Source organism: Capricornis sumatraensis, chromosome 4 (assembly GCF_032405125.1).
Source record: "Capricornis sumatraensis isolate serow.1 chromosome 4, serow.2, whole genome shotgun sequence".
In the NCBI taxonomy this organism is placed as follows: Eukaryota; Metazoa; Chordata; class Mammalia; order Artiodactyla; family Bovidae; genus Capricornis; species Capricornis sumatraensis.
In genome coordinates this window covers 145,374,349-145,392,675 of record NC_091072.1, presented here as the reverse complement: position 1 = coordinate 145,392,675, position 18,327 = coordinate 145,374,349, and the positions used below count along the sequence as shown (strand labels likewise).

General features: G+C 38.1%; 1 protein-coding gene across 2 annotated transcripts; it reads right to left on the bottom strand.

The window, feature by feature from the left end:
• Window positions 1-31: 31 nt before the first annotated feature.
• Window positions 32-13,056, bottom strand: CLEC4A (C-type lectin domain family 4 member A). Of its 2 annotated transcripts, XM_068970989.1 has the most exons (6): window positions 12,762-13,056; window positions 8,179-8,292; window positions 5,525-5,626; window positions 2,894-3,045; window positions 1,661-1,785; window positions 32-599 (listed from the first exon to the last, which is right to left on the bottom strand). In XM_068970989.1, exons 1-6 carry the CDS (start codon window positions 12,838-12,840, stop codon window positions 458-460), a joined length of 714 nt encoding a protein of 237 aa, XP_068827090.1. In that variant the 5' UTR covers window positions 12,841-13,056; the 3' UTR covers window positions 32-457. The 2 variants fall into 2 exon arrangements, with proteins under 2 accessions (XP_068827090.1, XP_068827091.1); XM_068970990.1 differs by lacking the exons at window positions 5,525-5,626; window positions 8,179-8,292.
• Between the last annotated feature and the right edge of the window lie 5,271 nt (window positions 13,057-18,327).

Here is an 18,327-nt window from a genome sequence, read left to right as displayed (position 1 = left end):
AAGAACAAGCCACCCCAAAAGTTAGTGGTTTAAAACAGCTGTTTATTATTTTCACAATTCTGTTAATTGGTACACACCTGGATACTTCTTCATTTTAATCTCACTCTTTAGACACAAATCTTACATAAAATCATAATACACAAATAATTGCTGGTACTCAAAGGAAGATGAAAGAAAATAGGCTATGAAGGACATTTATAAAAAGATAGAAAGTAAAGTTCTAGCACTGACTAATATTTTCAGCTCGAAATAATACACATGCCAAAAAGACATTTGGGAGTGGCAAATTTTGCTCCCTTTAAATTTCATGAATGAATAAATGAATGAATGTGTGCACAACCTTCTGGAAAATTCTATTAAGATCCTTAAACAAGACATATGAATAACAAGAATATATTAGCTATCTCTATGATATAGGATACCGATTCAACCTCATGGTCATGGAGAATGTTCCATTTTACAAGTAGATCTTCATCATCTTGCAAATAAACTTGTGACGCTCATTACAAGGACTATCATTCCAGCCCCATTTTTTTGAAACAGCATTTAGCATAACACAATGCTCATTAGGATTGTTGGGTTCACCTCGATGCCAGAATCTGAGCACCAGAAAGGGGGGGAGAAAGGATGAGAACGTTTCTTTAAGCAGTGCTTTGAAAAGAGACAGTAAGGGAGATGGCTAGGCATGAAAATCAAAGTCAAATATGCCCAAATCATTCTTTCCCACTTCTCATGGAGTTTTTCTTCCTCTGTATCTCTGATATTTCCCTTGAAAACTGTTCTTACATCACCCAGCACTGTGTCATCTTATTGCATTAAGCACCCTCCCAGCAGACATTCCAGAGGCTATCTTCTGTTTGTCTATCTTATGTCCTGTTACCAGGAAATTGTTAATCCACAGACTCTCTTAAAAGATGCAAAAGAATTCATACTGGTTTCAGGTGTCAATGTAGTATGCTTCACTTTTTTATGCACTGCTTTTGGAGTCTGATGAGCTAGCTAAAATCTCTGAATCTGCTACTATCCCTGTTACCTTGGACAAGGAATTTAATTTCACAGATTCATAGGGACTAGATTAATATCTCTGTATGTTTCACACAGTGATATGAGGATCAAAAGTGGTAAGGTACTAAAATGTACTAAAATACTTAAGAGTTTCAAAAGAACTGCATAGATATAAGACTATCAGAATTTAACTTATTTTCTGTATGAGAGATATTAAATACTTGATAATTGGTCACGATCTTAATTGACATACATTTCTGTTATATTTAGAGGTAAAAATAGTAGCGGTTGAAAGCACAAGTTCTGATGTCAAACAGACCTGGGCTTGAGGACCATTGTAACCACTGCTAGATAACCACTGAGTTATCTAATCTCTTTAAACTCAGTTTCTTCATCTCTATAGTGAGAATAATAATAATGTATGCCTCAGCATTATTTGATGAGTGAGGTAATAAGGAAAATTATTTAACCTAGTGCCTAAGAATTAAAAGAATGTGAGTATTTTCTTTTTTCAAAGCATAGTTGATTTACAATGTTGTGTAAGTTTCAAGTTTATAGCATGAGCTATTTTATATTTTAATAGCTGATCAATGGAACACCCTAAAATTCCTGTAGAATGGAGAACCTGGGTTTCTTTATTGAATTCTGTACTCACGTGGCATTTTCGTTGTATGGTGTCTGATCAACCCATTGCCAGTGTCTTTCTCCCATTGGCAATGTCTTGTCTGACAGGCCCATATAATAAGCATAGCGAGTTTCCAGTTTCTGGGTGATGAAATCCTAAAGGAATAAAAGAAAGGAGTTATAGCCTTTAGAACAGTCAGATTGAATTGAGTTCCATAGGCTTTACAGAGAAAAGAAAAAGTAAATTCATAATGAAGCACATGGGGGCCCTGCAGAGGAGCCTTGGTTTTTTTCTGGCAGAGCAGAATAGAATCAAAGATATCACTTGTGAGCCTGAGGCTGGTCTTAGTCTGTTCAGGCTGAATTGCTTATAAGTGACAGAAATTTGTTTCTCACAGTTCTGAAAGCTAGAAATTCCAGGTCAGCGTACCACATGGTAAGATAATGATTCCTGTTTTCTCATTGTGTGCATTCACGCATGTAGGAGGAGGAGTTGCTCTGTAGGATCTCTTTTTTAAAAACATTAATCCCATCCACAGAGGCTTCACCCTCATGACCTATGCAGCTCCCCAAATCCATACTTCCTAATACGATCATCTCTGGAGGTTAGAATTTCAACATACAGATTGGGGCAACAGAACACAAACATTCAGAACATAGCCATGTTTGATACATATGGAGGCAATTTCTATTCACAATCATAATGAATTCTCATCTCAGACTCACTTCCCTTCATTTCTTCTCTAAAAAAGGGTATTCTTCAAAGTTGTACATGAGAAAAATTTTGCAAATTAAACAATTTTCCTTTTAGCAACGCCAGATGGTTAGCGGTCATTTCTGATCATTGATTGTGACTCTTCATGATTGAACTTCATTTCCCAGTTGGACTTAATTCCCCTTCCCTGTTATATAGTTAATAATTTATAAAACATTTATGTGTTTTATATTTCAACAATGATAAGTAATAATATTTATTATTTGAAATAAAAGAAATCATATTTCAAGCTGAAATATTTTCAGCCTTCCACTTAACCCCTATGTAGTATATTTTCAATGCCACAATTTATTTGGGGCAGAGGTTAGTTTTATAGAAGAAGGAAAAAGGCATGGAATGTAAAATCTTAGCCTTTTCTATTTATTTTCTTAAGCCTTTAGACACAGCATCAATATTCTAAGACAATAAAAATCTCCTTCTGAACTAAGAGCGATGTTAAAAAACCAGGCAACACTCTTGACTCTATTATCAATTAGAAATTAGTAATACCTGCTCAGCTTTGGTGTTGATCACCAGCAGGTGAGCGTTCATTCTTAAGCATTCCTTCTCACTATCATTCCAAAAATTAGCTCCATTAGAAATAAAATAGCAGTTAGAACTAAATGGCCCCCAACTCTTTGGGCAGCAGCTCCAGTCTTTCCCTGTATTGAGAAGAAGGCTATATTAGTGCAATATAATAAAAGTAATTTTTAAAGTGTATAAATTATAAAAAATTAAGGACCAGAGGAGACTACATGGAAAACAGGACTCTTGTCAGGTGTCAAGGAGGTCAAGTCTGCCTACATCAGACAGTAAAAAGGTAGGACCCCCTTTCTTTTGCCTGCGTGGTATCCGGAAAAATCAGCTAAAACAGAAGTTTAAAGAAAATCCTCGGAACATAACACAGAAATACCCAGGTTTCAATGGAAAATTACTTATCATACCAAGAACCACAAAGTTCTCAAAAATTAGCTTTAAAAATACATATATATATATATATATATATATATATATGCCAATACCAAGATAAAAGAAATACTGAAGTTATCCAGCAAAGATTTTTTAAAAGCCATGGAAAGATGCTTCAACAAGTAAGTACAAATGTTTGAACAATACGAAAAAATAGGAGGCCTCAGCAAAGAAATAGATAATTCAGCAAACAAATTAAAGATATAAAAGAGAATCAAGTGCAACAGTTGGAAAACATAATAATCAAATTAAAAGCACAGTAGATGGGCTCAACAGCAGAATAAAGAAGACAGAGAAATCAATGAATTAAAATATAGAATAATGGGAATTACTCAACTGAGCAAGTTATTCTAACAAGTGAAAAGCTGAACAAACTGGAAACCAGCAACTTTTCATACACAGAGCAAACCATCACTCCCAGATCTGGAGAGACACAAAGGCAATATGGAAAATCGCAGCATATTGGAGCAGAAACCTCTTTGGGAGCCAGTCCCAGGGTAGAGAAACCAGAACTGTAATTGTGGAATTGCTGGAAGCACAGTGTGGACAACTCTAAGAGAGCAAAAGTCCAGGGTGAGCCAGGCAATGTAGAGGCGCCAACACTTCCTTGAGTTTCACACCCTGGAGTTCCACAAGGTTGTTGTTGTCATTGATTGAACTGCTGTTCTACAGGCTCCTGCAGTGGCAGGCGGACGCTTTACCACTGAGCCACCAGGAAAGCCCCAACACTATTGACCTATGTATAAAATAGATACCTAATAAGAACCTACTGCACAGCACAGGGGACTCTACTTAATGTACTCTGGTGTTATAAATGAGAGAGAAACCCAAGAAGGTGGAGTATTTATGTATGTATGGCTGATTCATTTTGCTAAGCAGTAGAAGCTAACTAACATTTTAAAGCAACTATAATGCAATAAAAATTAGTTTAAAAAAAAAAAAATTACAAGATGCCTGCAACTGCAACGTAATCTGTAAATGACTGTGATTTCTGTTGGTGAAACACATGCTATCATGATTTGTTGCTTCCATTCATAATTTCCAGAGAGCAGTGCCATCTACCAGGAGCTTGTTATGAACACAAACTTGAGATGGGCTGTATCTCTGGGTTGTATCAGGAGAACAGCCAGATCCATCCCCTCCCCATTACCAGGCAGAACCAGTTTTTCAATTAGAAATAATTTGATAAGTGGAAAGATATCTCAAATGAAAAAAAAAAGACCATGAAACATACTAATATTTCATCTTTTAAAAAATGGATAAAAGTGTACCATACTAACACTAGACCACACAAAGCAGGAAGTAACTACATATATATATCAGCAGATAAATATAGTATATATCAGTATATATACTTCAGAGCAAGGAAAGATTTCAGAGTTAAGATGGATATAGAATAAGGAGAAAGGGAATTTTTTCTTGTTCAGTTCTCCAAGAAGCCATGTTATTGCTGTGGTTGTTGTTCAGTCACGAAGTCGTGGCTCTTTGCAGCAGCGTGGACTGTAGCACGCCAGGCTCCTCCATCCATGGGGTTCTCCAGGCAAGAATACTGGAATGGGTTTGCCATTTCCCTCTCCAGGGGATCTTCCTGAACCAGGGATCAAGCCCAAATCTCTTGTACTGGCAGGCAAACTCTGTACCACTGAACTAGCAGGGAAACCCCCCAAGAAACCAAAACAATCCTTAAACTGTATGTATCTAACAACAGGCCATTAAAAAGTGAAGCAAAACCATAGAACTGCTAACAGAGTTTAGATTTGGGATTTTAAAAAAAAAGGAAATTTTTTAAGCAGAGTATTTTATGTATTCTCCCAAAAATGTTTTATGTACATACAATATGATTTCTTAAAACATATATGAATTAAATCTCTCTTGACCGAATAAGTTTTTAACTGGTATGTGAGTAAAAGAACAAGTATGCACAGAAAGTTCAGAAAGAAGCAAAGACAAGAAACCGAAAAGCAATGTAATCTTTTTCATAATTAAGACTATTTCCTTGCACAAATGAATTAAAGATGTGCATATTATAAAAATTTTAGGCCCTAAATATTTGTATACTCAAAACTTAAAATGTTCATAAGACTCAACTTCTTAGTATAATTCACTTATTGGAAATACTGACCTAGAACACAATACTGTCAATAACTGAATCATAGGCACATTGATTTTTACCTTCTGGGGTCGAATTTTCTTTCACACATCCCAATTCTGTGTGAGTGAGTTCTCGTGCAGCCTTTTCTTCTTTATGAACATAAGAACATTTTTGAAAAAAAACTGAAAAAGAGAATAAAATCATTTGTTTTCCTGGTAGCATTATAGCTTCATTCTTTTTTCTAATAGTATGAACATTTTAATTAAAAGAAAGAAGTTGTCTAAATAGAGAAACAAGACTCAAATATATGCTCAATTCTATGCTTATAAGAAATTAACTTCAAACTTAAACACCAAATGAAAGTAAAGGAGGCTAGAGTAGCTATACTGTCAGATAAAACAGATGTCTAGATAAAATGCAATTTTTTTAAGATTTTTATTTTATATTGGTGTAGAGTTGCTTAACAATGTTATGCTACTTTCAGAGATACAGTGACTCAGTTATACAGGCACATATCTATTCTTTTTCAAATTCTTTTCTCATTTAGTTTATTACAGAATATTAAGCAGAGTTCCTGTCCTCTACAGTACTGTCCCTGTTGGTTATCCATGTTAAATAGAATAACTTCCCAATTGGTCCTTATTCCTCAGCAGGCCAACACACAGATCTAAATATTCATCAAGCCCCCACCTCCTTGATTCTATCTCCTCATTATCATTCAAAGGTATTCCCCTTCTCCTTCTTCACTACCTTAAATCAGATTCTCACTATTTCTCAATTGGACAATGAACTGTCTTTCTGATTATTCTCTTTGCTTTCTATTCTCTCCTCATATATCCATTTTACACATCTCCACCAAAAGCGTATTCCTATAAATCAAATTTAGTTATATCACTTCCTTGCTTAAAATTCCGTAATGGTTCTCCATGACTGTGACACATTGCAAAAATGGCCCACAGTTTTCAACTCTCCCTGTACCCACACGTCCCTTTGCAATATAACTTCGTAGTTTTTCCAGTCAACAAGTGGGGTCTATTTATTCACCACTTGAAACTGGACTGACTCTAAGACTTCCTTCAGCCAACAAAATGTACAAAAGCAACTCTGTCTGTTGTTGTTTAGTTGCTAAGTCATGTCTGACCCTTTGTGATCCCATGGACTGCAGCACGCCAGGCTCCCCTGTCCTTCACTGTCTCCTGGAGTTTGCTCAAATTTATGTCCATTGAGTCAGTGATGCTACCTAACCATATTATCCTCTGCCATCTTCTCCTTTTGCCTTCAATCTTTCCCAGCATCAGAGTCTTTTCCAATGAGCCAGTTCTTCGCATCATGGGCAAAGTATTGGAGCTTCAGGTTCAGCATGAGTCCTTCCAGTGAATATTCAGGGCTGATTTCCTTTAGGATTGTTTCAAGCTAAGGCTTCAAGAGGCTTTGCTCACAGCTGCTCTCACTCTGCCAGCCTACATGTTGCCATATCAACAAGCTCAAGCTCGCCTGATGAATTATAAAGAAGTGGAACCAATTTGTCCACATCATTCCAGTTTACATCCTCTTCCTCAGAAACTGAGTTACCTGCAGCTGGTACTTGACTATGTATGCATGAATAACTTTAGCCAGGACCAATGAAACGGCTTAGCTGAGCCCAGTTCAAATTGACAAACCACAGAATCATGAGCTGAAAACAGTTTGTTTTAATCTACCAAGTTTTAGACTGATTTATTAAATAACAGAAGATAATTGATAAAATAATCTGCAAGGGGGCAGGAGGAAATCTGCTGTTTAGAATTGTACAGGACACTTTTCATGATCTGAACCCTGCTTGTTTCTCCCATCTGCAACCTCACAAGTTCACTTAGCACCATATGTCACAGTCATTTAACACATTTTTCCAAATTTTTTCAAGCTCTCCCACATCTGTCATACTTGGTCCACACAGGTATAGATGTCATCTTCTCCAGGAAGCCTATCTCAGCTTCCTGTGCTTCTTACTCACAGAACATTTACCAGACATTGTTATAAACACTGGTTCATTCAACCAGTTGCCATCATCCTCTGAACTTCTCAAAACCAAGGGCTACAACTCTGCTGTCTCTATCTGGCACAGTGCCTGACATAAACTAGATGGCCACTGTTGCTTATTGGATGACCAGATGAATGAACAAAGTATCTACCCAAACTTATACTAGTTTTATGATTTTTAAAAACTTGATGAATTCTTGATAGGCAGATATCTACCTATTTGTCAACTGGATTTTAAGAGCTCATGCAGTCTTGAGAAAGACAAAAATAATTAAGATGAAAATTCAGTAGAATATTTTCCTGGGAGATTTCTTCCCATTTCCTTCCTGTCCATCTGCTCATCCCAAAATATGTGTCTATGTCCTCAACAGGCATAGCCTTATAAACACTATTAAGAAAATACAGATTTGGTCTCATGTAAACAACTGTCTAGTGTAGAAATGGTGCCCTATAGATTTCATTCTGCAAAACAGAAATGTGTACACACATATACTCTTCTTTCAACTTCTCTAAAGAGAGGGAATGCCACTATTTCTATAAAAGAGTGACAATGCAAATAAAGAACCAAGCTCACAATGAATTCCCACTATATATGTCTTCCCCCAGAGAAGACTTCTTTCCCAGATTTCTGAATAAACTCATAGTTTATCCGTTTATTTGATGCCATCTCTTCATGTCAGGCAGACATTTCTTATAGATCCATCTGGATACTTACAGATAAAAGCAATCAAAAATGAGATTGCCAATAGTAGCAGAAGTATCAGCAATGATGTAAGAAGTAGCTTGGAAAAACTATGGCCACTTTGGTGAAGGTTGGTCTCTTTGGGAGCTGAAGAAGGAATCAAATTAATCAAATTATTATTATCATGAATAATAAAGTCTGACCTTGACTTCCTCTTGCCCCTTCTCTTCCTCCTCTCCCTTTTCTTATATAATACACTATTACTATTACATGACATTATTTCAAATATGAAGCTACAAAGGAAATAGTAATATTAATTGTAGAAACGCTAGAAAATACATAAAAGCACGAATTCCTACCATTGAGGATGAAAGTGAAAGTGTTAGTCACTCAGTCGTGTCCAACTCTTTGCAACCCCATGGGCTGTATCCTGCCAGGCTTCTCTGTCCATGGAATTCTCCAGGCAAAAATACTGGAGTGGGTAGCCATTCCCTTCTCCAAGAGATCTTCCTGACCCAGGATAAAACCTGGGTCTCCTGCACTGAAGGCAGATTCTTTACTGTCTGAGCCACCAGGGAAACCCATTGGGGATAACTGGTAATATTTTGGTATACATTCTTCCGGCAATTTCTTTAGTGTATATACATGCATGCACATTTTGCCACATGACTGACATACCATACATATTGGGTTCTGACCTACTATTCTCTTGTACACTATATCACCATATTTTCTTCTTTTACCCACTGTATTGTGGTTGCATAGTATTTCATTATATATTTAAATAATCTTCCAGATTATTTCTAACTTTAACTACTTTACATAATGCCATAGCAGATAACTCTTTATAACTGTCCCTCGTCACATCCTTAAAATAAAATCACACTGTTTTATTAAATTTATTAATTTATTTTTAATTGTAGAATGATTGCTTTACAACACTGTGTTGTAAACACAGTGTAAACATTGTTCATCACGGCACTATTGACAATAGCTAGGACATGGAAGCAATCCAGATGTCCATGAATGGATGGAGAAGTTGTGGTACATATACACAGTGGAATATTACTCAGCCAGACTGCTCTTTAACTTTATTTTTTATGGAGGTATAGTTGAGTTACAATGTTGTGTTAAAAAATGAGACATTTTTAGTCATCATTTCATAGTTGAGAATTAGTTTATCAGGTGTCCATTGATGGGTGAATGGATAAAGAAAATGTGACAACTGTATGGAATGGGTATTCACCTAGAAAAAATAAGGAAATCTTGTCTTCAGGATGGACCTTGAGGGCATTATCCTAAGTGAAATAAGTAAGAAAGAGAAAGACAAATACCATATGATCTCACTTATGTGTATAATCTTTAAAAGATAATAATAACTCATAGATACAGAGAACAGAATGGTGGTTGCCGGAGGTGAGGGATGATGAGGTCAGCAAAATGGGTGAAGGGGGTCAAGAGGTACAAACTTCCAGTTACAAAATAAATAAGCCCTGGGTCATAAGGTACAGTATAATGACTATAATTAAAAATACTATAGATTATAATACACATATATAAAATACTGCATATTTGAAGGTTGCTAAGTGAAAAAGTTGGCTTAAAGCTCAACATTCAGAAAACTAAGATCATGGCATCTGGTCCCATCACTTCATGGCAAATAGATGGGGAAACAGTGGAAACAGTGTCAGACTTTATTTTGGGGAGCTCCAAAATCACTGCAGATGGTGATTGCAGCTGTGAAATTAAAAGACGCTTACTCCTTGGAAGGAAAATTATGACCAACCTAGATAGCATAATCAAAAGCAGAGACATTAGTTTGCCAACATAGGTCCGTCTAGTCAAGGCTATGGTTTTTCCAGTGGTCATGTATGGATGTGAAAGTTGGACTGTGAAGAAAGCTGAGTGGCAAAGAATTGATGCTTTTGAGCTGTGGTGTTGGAGAAGGCTCTTGAGAGTCCCTTGGACTGCAAGGAGATCCAACCAGTTCATCCTAAAGGAGATTAGCCCTGCGTGTTCATTGGAAGGACTGATGCTAAAGCTGAAACTCTAATACTTTGGCCACCTCATGAGAAGAGTTGACTCATTGGAAAAGACTCTGGTGCTGGGAGGGATTGGGGGCAGGAGGAGAAGGTAACGACAGAGGATGAGAAGGCTGGATGGCACCACCAACTCGATGGACATGAGTTTGAGTAAACTCCGGGAGTTGGTGATGGACAGGGAGGCCTGGTGTTCTGTGATTCATGGGGTCACAAAGAGTCAGACACGACTGAGCGACTGAACTGAACTGAACTAAAGAGTACATCTTAAAAAGGCTTCATCACAAGGAAAAAAACTGTGAAACTATGTATGGTGACAGATGTTAATTAGACATTGTGGTGATCATTTTGCAAAATACATAAAAATCAAACCATTGTGCTTATATATCTGAAACTAATATAATTTTGTCAGTCATCTCTCAATTGAAAAAAAGAATTATTTTCTCAAAGTTATAATATATTGCTAAGTGGGGGTAAAACCTGCAATAATGTAGCAGTTCAGTTCAGTTCAGTTCAGTTGCTCAGTCATGTCCGACTCTTTGCGACCCCATGAATCACAGCACACCAGGCCTCCCTGTCCATCACCAACTCCCAGAGTTCACTCAGATTCACGTCCATCGAGTCGGTGATGCCATCCAGCCATCTCATCCTCGGTTGTCCCCTTCTCCTCCTGCCCCCAATCCCTCCCAGCATCAAAGTCTTTTCCAATGAGTCAACTCTTCACATGAGGTGGCCAAAGTACTGGAGTTTCAGCTTTAGCATCATTCCTTCCAAAGAACACGCAGGGCTGATCTCCTTCAGAATGGACTGGTTGGATCTCCTTGCTGTCCAAGGGACTCTCAAGAGTCTTCTCCAACACCACAGTTCAAAAGCATCAATTCTTTGGCACTCAGCCTTCTTCACAGTCCAGCTCTCACATCCATACATGACCACTGGAAAAACCATAGCCTTGACTAGACGGACCTTAGTCGGTGAAGTAATGTCTCTGCTTTTGAATATGCTATCTAGGTTGATCATAACTTTTCTTCCAAGGAGTAAGCGTCTTTTAATTTCATGGCTGCAGTCACCATCTGCAGTGATTTTGGAAAAACACATATGCACATTGATGCATATTTATATTTGGAAGGGTGTACACAAAATGTAAATTATAGTTATCTCTAGATAGTAAGAATAAATACAGCAATTTAAATTTGTGTGTGGACCTAGAGACTGTCAAACAGAGTGAAATAAGTCAGAAAGAGAAAAACGAGTATCATATATTAATGCATATATGTGAAATCTAGAAGAATGGTACAGATGAATCTATTTGCAAAGCAGAAATAGACACACTGATGTAGAGAACAGATGTACAGACAGACACCAAGGCAGGGGAAAAGGGAGGTGGAATGAATTCAGAGATTGGAATTGACATATACACTCTACTAGGTATAAAATAGATAACTAATGAGAACACATTGTGCAGCACAGGGAACTCTGCTCAATACTCTGTAATGATCTATATGGGAAAAGAATCTAAAAGAATGGATATATGTACATGTGTAACTGATTCACTTTGCTGTACAGCAGAAACAGAACACTGTAAAACAACTAAACTAATAAAAATTTTAAAAATAAATAAATTTGTGTGTATCTCTGGTTTTTAATTTTTTCTATAATAAACATTGCAGCATATAATAACAAAGTTATACAAATTTTTTAATTTGTATTTATTTTTTAAAGGTTATCAAGTATTTATTTATTTTGGCTGTGCCTGGCAGCATGAGGAATCTTAGTTCCCTGACCAGGGATTGAACTTGCGCATTGGGAGTACAGAGACTTAACTCCTGGACCACCAGGGAAGTCTCTATAAATTTTCTAAGGGGAGAAAAACAGTTTCCTGAGCATTTCCATGTTTCCACAGAATTTTGGAAAACATAAGCAATCATAACTTCCCTCTCACAGCTTCTCATAGTCTCCACGGTTTTTTTCCTCTTTTCTTCTGTATCTGAGATATCATACATGCTACTGAAATTACCTTTTATTTACTTCCAAACCTCACTGAATCCATCTCAGATACAGTGTGCAATGGATTTTCTGATCGCAGAGCAACCGCCCTCAAAACATGAGAGTTTCTGTATAAGACTTTCTAGGCTTTCGTCTGCAGTGGTTTGTTCCATGTTAGTCTGATACAAACCAACACACTCCAACACTCTGCACTCAAACTCTTCTCCTGTGACTAATCGAGAAACAAAACCCACCAATTCATCATTAGCCCCTGCATCTGGACTGATGATTTCAAGACCTGAACCCACTGTCTACACTGCAGTCTTAGTTCACCTCAGAAAGCACACAAGAACTTCTCAGCTTCATTACCATTCTCCTTAACTCAGGTCCATAGTGGATTTCTCACACCTCAGTTTTATCATGGCATACCTGTACCATCCCTTAATGCTTTTCAGGCAACTTGATCTGAGAATCCTGTATTTCCCAACCATGGCCAGAGAACCAGCAACCAACATTCCCTAGGCTTTATTTATAGTATTTTCTCTTCACCCTTCATCCCATCATTCACTCTGACCACTGGAAAGCGAGTCTTACCTGCAGGAGGCTCTGATTTGGTGCCTGAGGACTTGGGTTTATTAAACTTCACTTCAGCGTAAGTGACCTCTGAAGTCATGCTGAGATCTTCTGTTCTTGTCAAAGAATCCTGTCCGTCTCTTCCTTAAAACCACTTAAAATGAAACTCAAGCATGGTGGTAACTTCTCATACATCCTGTCACACAACTAGCTGAGAACAGAGACTCTAGACAAACAAACAAACAAAAACCTTGAGAGGAATTTCATGAAAATTAAAAACCTCAGGGGCCCAAACCCCAAAACAGGCGCAATGTTAATCATACCTTTAAACATCACGCTAGCAAATAGCGATAGAAGTAGGAAGTCAAAGGGTAGGGGAGAGAAATAGGAAGGAAAGGAAAAGGGGAACAAAGCAGAGACATTCTCCCTGAGAACAGTGAACTTACCAGAAAGGATGAAATTAAAGCATTTGTGAGCATCTACCTGCAAACAAAATCATTTATAGACCCACCAACCTGAGTATAAACTCATTCATGTTTGCATTCTCCTCATCTTCTGGGGTTAATCAGGCAACTCTGGGGACTACATTCTAATTGACAGAACAACTTTCTTGCCAGACTCTCCACTTCCAAAAGTCAGAGTCCTCTAATGCAGTGGGAAGTCAAAGTGTAGACTATGTGCCTTCAGAAGTTGCTCTCCTGTGTTCTCTGCTCAACCCTGTTCTTGATTAAGTCCATCATGCCTCCGCATGCATTCTGCTCAAGTGCCCCCAGCAGCTCCTGAGAGCAGCTCTCTACTGGATGCTAGAGAAGGATGTCCTTCTCTCTTTCATCCCCAGTACACCACAACAAAAGGCTTATAGGTATACACGAGCCTCTAACAAATTAGGATAGTTTAATGGATTCACAGTTTAGAGGAGGAACTAAGCACTACATATAAGCCAAGAGGAAAGCACCCCCAAAATTAAATCCTTCATGCAGAATCTTTTTGCAGACATGCTCCCAGCTCACACCCAAGATTCAGCTCTCCCCAAATGAGTCTCCATTTTATTTTTTTTCTTTTTCCAGTTTTTGGTGACCCACCCAGCTTACAGGATTTTAGTTCCCCCACAAGGGCCCAGCAGTGAAGTACAGACTCTTAACCACTGGACTACCAGGGAACTCCACTGATTCACCTTCTTTTAGTCTCCCCACCTAATCCCTCTCTCCCCTGCATAACACACACACACCTACACACACACACCACAAGCATTTACCTCTGTATTTATTTTATGTCTAAATATATTGAAAACCATGAGTTCACACTAACGTCTCTAATCCCAATCTTACACAGAGTTCATTCTATCTTTTCCTCTTTCTGCATCTCTAACTCCCTCTGTGACAGTAAGAAAACTGCTTCCATTCTCCTTACTTACTTATTTGATCAATGTTGTTGTTCAGTCACTAAGTCTTGTCCAACTCTTTGCGACCCCATAGACTGCAACATGCCAGGCTTCCCCATCCTTCACCATCTCTTGGAATGTGCTCAAATTCATGTCCATTAATTCAGTGATGCCATCCAACCATTTCATTTTCTGTCACCTCCTTCTCCTCCTGCCTTCAATCTTTTCCCAGCATCGGGGTCTTCTCCAGTGAGTCGGCTCTATGTATAAGGTGGCCAAAGTATTGGAGCTTCAGCTTCAGCATCAGTCCTTCCAATGAATATTCAGGGTTGATTTCCATTACAATTGACTGGTTTGATCTCCTTGCCATCCAAGGGAGTCTCAAGAGTTTTCTCCAACACCACAGTTCAAAGGCATTAATTTCCTAGATTTAACCCATTTTCTACCTTGGCTGCCCCTCCTTCCTTAACTAAGATGCCCTTCTCTCCTCCACTGGGCTCCTTTCTCCATCCAGGCCCTACTGCAGACACCACCTCCGTTCTGCACGGGAGTCCTGCACTGAGGCAGCCAATCCCCACAGCCGTTTCTCCTCACCCTGCCCAGGTCTGCCGCCTTCCACAGCACAGTCCTCCTTACTCTGCCTGGACTCTGATTCCTGAAACCAGTGCCCTGACCCTAACGTGGAATCCGTTCTCATCCCACTCAGGCTCTGACACCCTGTCCAAGGTCACCCTCCTGTGTGAAAGCTCTCCTCACCCCGCCTGGGCTCTGAGTCTCCACGCTGTGCTCCCATCATGTGGACAGCCTCTGAAACCCACACTTGCATGGACGCCTTCCTCCCTCTGCTTGGGCTCAGACACCTCCCCGCAAGGATGCCCTGGTCACTGCATGAGCCCCCTGCACCAACCCCCACTCTGCTACACAGATGCCCTGTTCACCTCTCAGGCATTAGTACCCAGACCAGGCTGCTTATGGCACCCCATACCAGGCCACAGACACATGTGGACACGCTCCTCAGCCTGCACAGGCTGATGTCAGAACGGTTTCCCCACCCCTACAGAGATGGTCTCTTCACCCATCTTGGGCTCCAACACCACTGCCAAGCCAGCCCCCTGCACAGTCACCCTGCTCACCCTGTGTGAGCTCTGACTGCCTGCACCAGACCACTTTATCCTCCCCCATCCCACCATTCAACAAACACCCTCCCTGCTCTACCCACCTAATGCTTCATTTAAGACTGAATCATTTAGTAAAGACAGGAAAGGGGGTACAAAAGACAGTAAAGGAAGAAAAAGAGCTAATTTTCATAAATTTCTCCAGCAAATAACTTCCGGACCTAATAAGCACTACTGGACCTTAACCATCTAAGCTGGTTTCTGGATTCAGGTGCAGTTCACCAGCTGCCCTTGTGGCCTCAGACCACAAGGTTCACTGTCCTCATCACTACATGTGTGTCTGCAACTGACCCCAGCCACTTCACAGGTACCTGCAGCTCAGTACACACAAAAAAGAGGTAAATAGTGACATGAAAGAACACACAAGGGGGAATAAAAGGGTGAAATTTTTGCATCCAATCAAAGTTAAATTGTTATCAGCCCACAGTACCATGATAGAAGGAATGAAGGAAGGAAGGAAAGAGAAAGATATGATGTTTTATAGAAGCTTCAGGGTAAAAATCCTGAAGCATAAACCTATGGTAGAGTCACAAAAGATTAAGAGAAGGGAATCAAAATATACCACTACAGAAAATCATCAATTCACAAAGGAAGACAGCAAGAAAGGAACAACGGAACAACAAAACACAAAAAACAATTAGAAAGATGACATAGTAAATCCTTATCTGTCAATAATTACCTTAAATGTAAATGGATTGAATTCTCCAGTGAAAAGACAGAGTGGCTGAAAAAAAGCAAGACTCAACTATATATATTCTACAAGAAACTCAGCTCAGCTTCAAGAACACACATAGGTTAAAAGTGAAGGGATGGAAAAAGATACTCCATACAAGTGGAAACCAAAAGATAGTAGGGATAACTATACATATGTCAGCAAAATAAGATGTTGAGACAAATATGGTAGTGAAAAGCAAAGAAGGTCATTATATAATGATCAGAAAGATAACAATCATAAATATATACGCAATTCAATGTCAGAGCACCTAAATATATTAAGCAAATACTGACAGATTGGAAGGGAGAAATAGACAATAAATAACAGCAGGATACTTCAATACTTTATTTTCAACAATGAATCAATTATCCAGATGAAAATCAACAAGGATATGTTTGACTTCAACCATACTATAGACCAAGTGGACCTAAAACAGACATCTACAGAACAGTCTTCCAAAAAGCAGAATACATGTTCTTCTTAAGCACAGAATATTCTTCAGAATAGGCCAAATGTTAGATCAAAACACAATCTTAGTAAACTTAAGAACACTAAACTTGTGCCAAGTATCTTCTCCAACCACAGTAGAGTGAAACTAGAAATTAAGACCAGAAGGAAAGCTAGAAAGTTTACAAATATATGGAAATTAAACAACACAATCCTGAACAGCCAACAGCTCAAGGAAATTAAGAGGAAATTTTTAAAATATCTTGAAACAAACAAACAAAACAAAAAAAAAATGGAATACAACATACCAAAACCTATGCAAGGCTGCTAAAGCAGTTCTAAAATGGAAGCTTATAGTGATAGATAAAAGCCTACATTAAGTAAAAAGAAATATCTCAAATAAACAACCTCACTTTATACCTCAAGGAACTGGAAAAAGAAAAACAAATTAGGCCCAAAGTTAGTAGAACAAATGAAATATCTAAAGTCAGAGTGAAAAAAAGAAACCATAGGAAAGATCAACAAAACTAAGAGGCGGTATTTCAAAAACATAAACAAAATTGACTAAGAAAAGAAGAGGGAAGACTCAAATAAATAAAATCAGTAATGAAATTTGGGACATTACAACTGATCATACAGAAATGCAAAGGATCATGAGAGACTACTATAAACAACTGCACACCAACAAACTGAATAACCTGGAAAAATAGAAAAATTCCTAGAAACACATAGCCTACCATGACTGAAACAGGAAGTAACAGGAAACCTGAAGAGACCAGTAACAAATAAGTAGACTGAATCAGTAATCATAAACTTACCAAAAAGAAAAGGCTCGAACCAGATGGTTTCCCAAATATCCACCCAACATTTTTTTTTAATTAGCAGCAATCCTTCTCAAACTCTTCCCAAAAATTCAAGAGGAGGCAACACTCTAGAACCCATTTTATAAGGCCAGCATTACTTTGATACCAAAGATGAGGATGCTACAAGAAAATGCCAGCGTCACTGATGTATATAGAGACGCTACAAGGAAATGCCAGTGTCACTGATGTATGTAGATACAAAATTCTCAACAAAATACTAGCAAGCCAAATTCAATAACACATTTAAAGGTCTGAACACCATGATCAAGTGTGATTCAACCCTAGGGTAAAAGATGGTTCAACATATACAAATTATTATCTGTGACAAACTGCATTAATCAAATAAAAGGTGAAAATCCAGGATTATCTCAATGGATACAGGAAAAGCATTTGACTAATTACAACATCCTTTCAGGATAAAAACTCTCAACACATTGGGTATGAAGGAACATACCTAAACATGATAAAGGTCATGTATGACAGGACCACAGCTAACATCTTACTCAATGATTAAAGGTTGAAAGCTTTTCCTCTAAGATCAGGAACAAGACAAGGGGGCCCACTCTCACCATTTCTACTCAACAGAGTACTAGAAGTCCTAGACAGAGCAATTGGGCAAGAAAAGAAAATAAAAGTCATTCAAATCAGAAAAGAAGAAGCAAAATTTTCTCTGCAGACGATATGATCTTATATATGGAAAATCCTAAGAACTCCACCCAAAAAAACTGTTAGAACTAATAAATTATTTCAGTAAAGTTGCAAGATATAAAATAAACATATAAAAATCAGTTTCCTTTCCATATAACAATAAAAACAACCAAAAAAGAAATAAAAAATCCCATTCACAATAACTCCAAAAACAATAAAATACTTAGGAATAAATTCAACTAAGGGGGTGAAATTTCTACATACCAAAAACTACAACTTTGATTAAAGAAACTGAAGACACACACAAAAATTGAAAGCTATCTTGTGTTCATGGATTGGAAGAATTAATATCGTTAAG

What these genes read in the sequence shown, in the direction of transcription:
- CLEC4A (XM_068970989.1), bottom strand. Translation starts at nt 12,840, where the DNA reads ATGACTTCAGAGGTCACTTACGCTGAAGTGAAGTTTAATAAACCCAAG. An exon ending in ATTTTTGATTGCTTTTATCT is followed by an intron (nt 5,627 to 8,178) that starts GTAAGTATCCAG and finishes TCTCTTTTTCAG; the next exon opens with TTTTTTTTCAAAAATGTTCT. An exon ending in CCATACAACGAAAATGCCAC is followed by an intron (nt 600 to 1,660) that starts GTGAGTACAGAA and finishes TCTGGTGCTCAG; the next exon opens with ATTCTGGCATCGAGGTGAAC.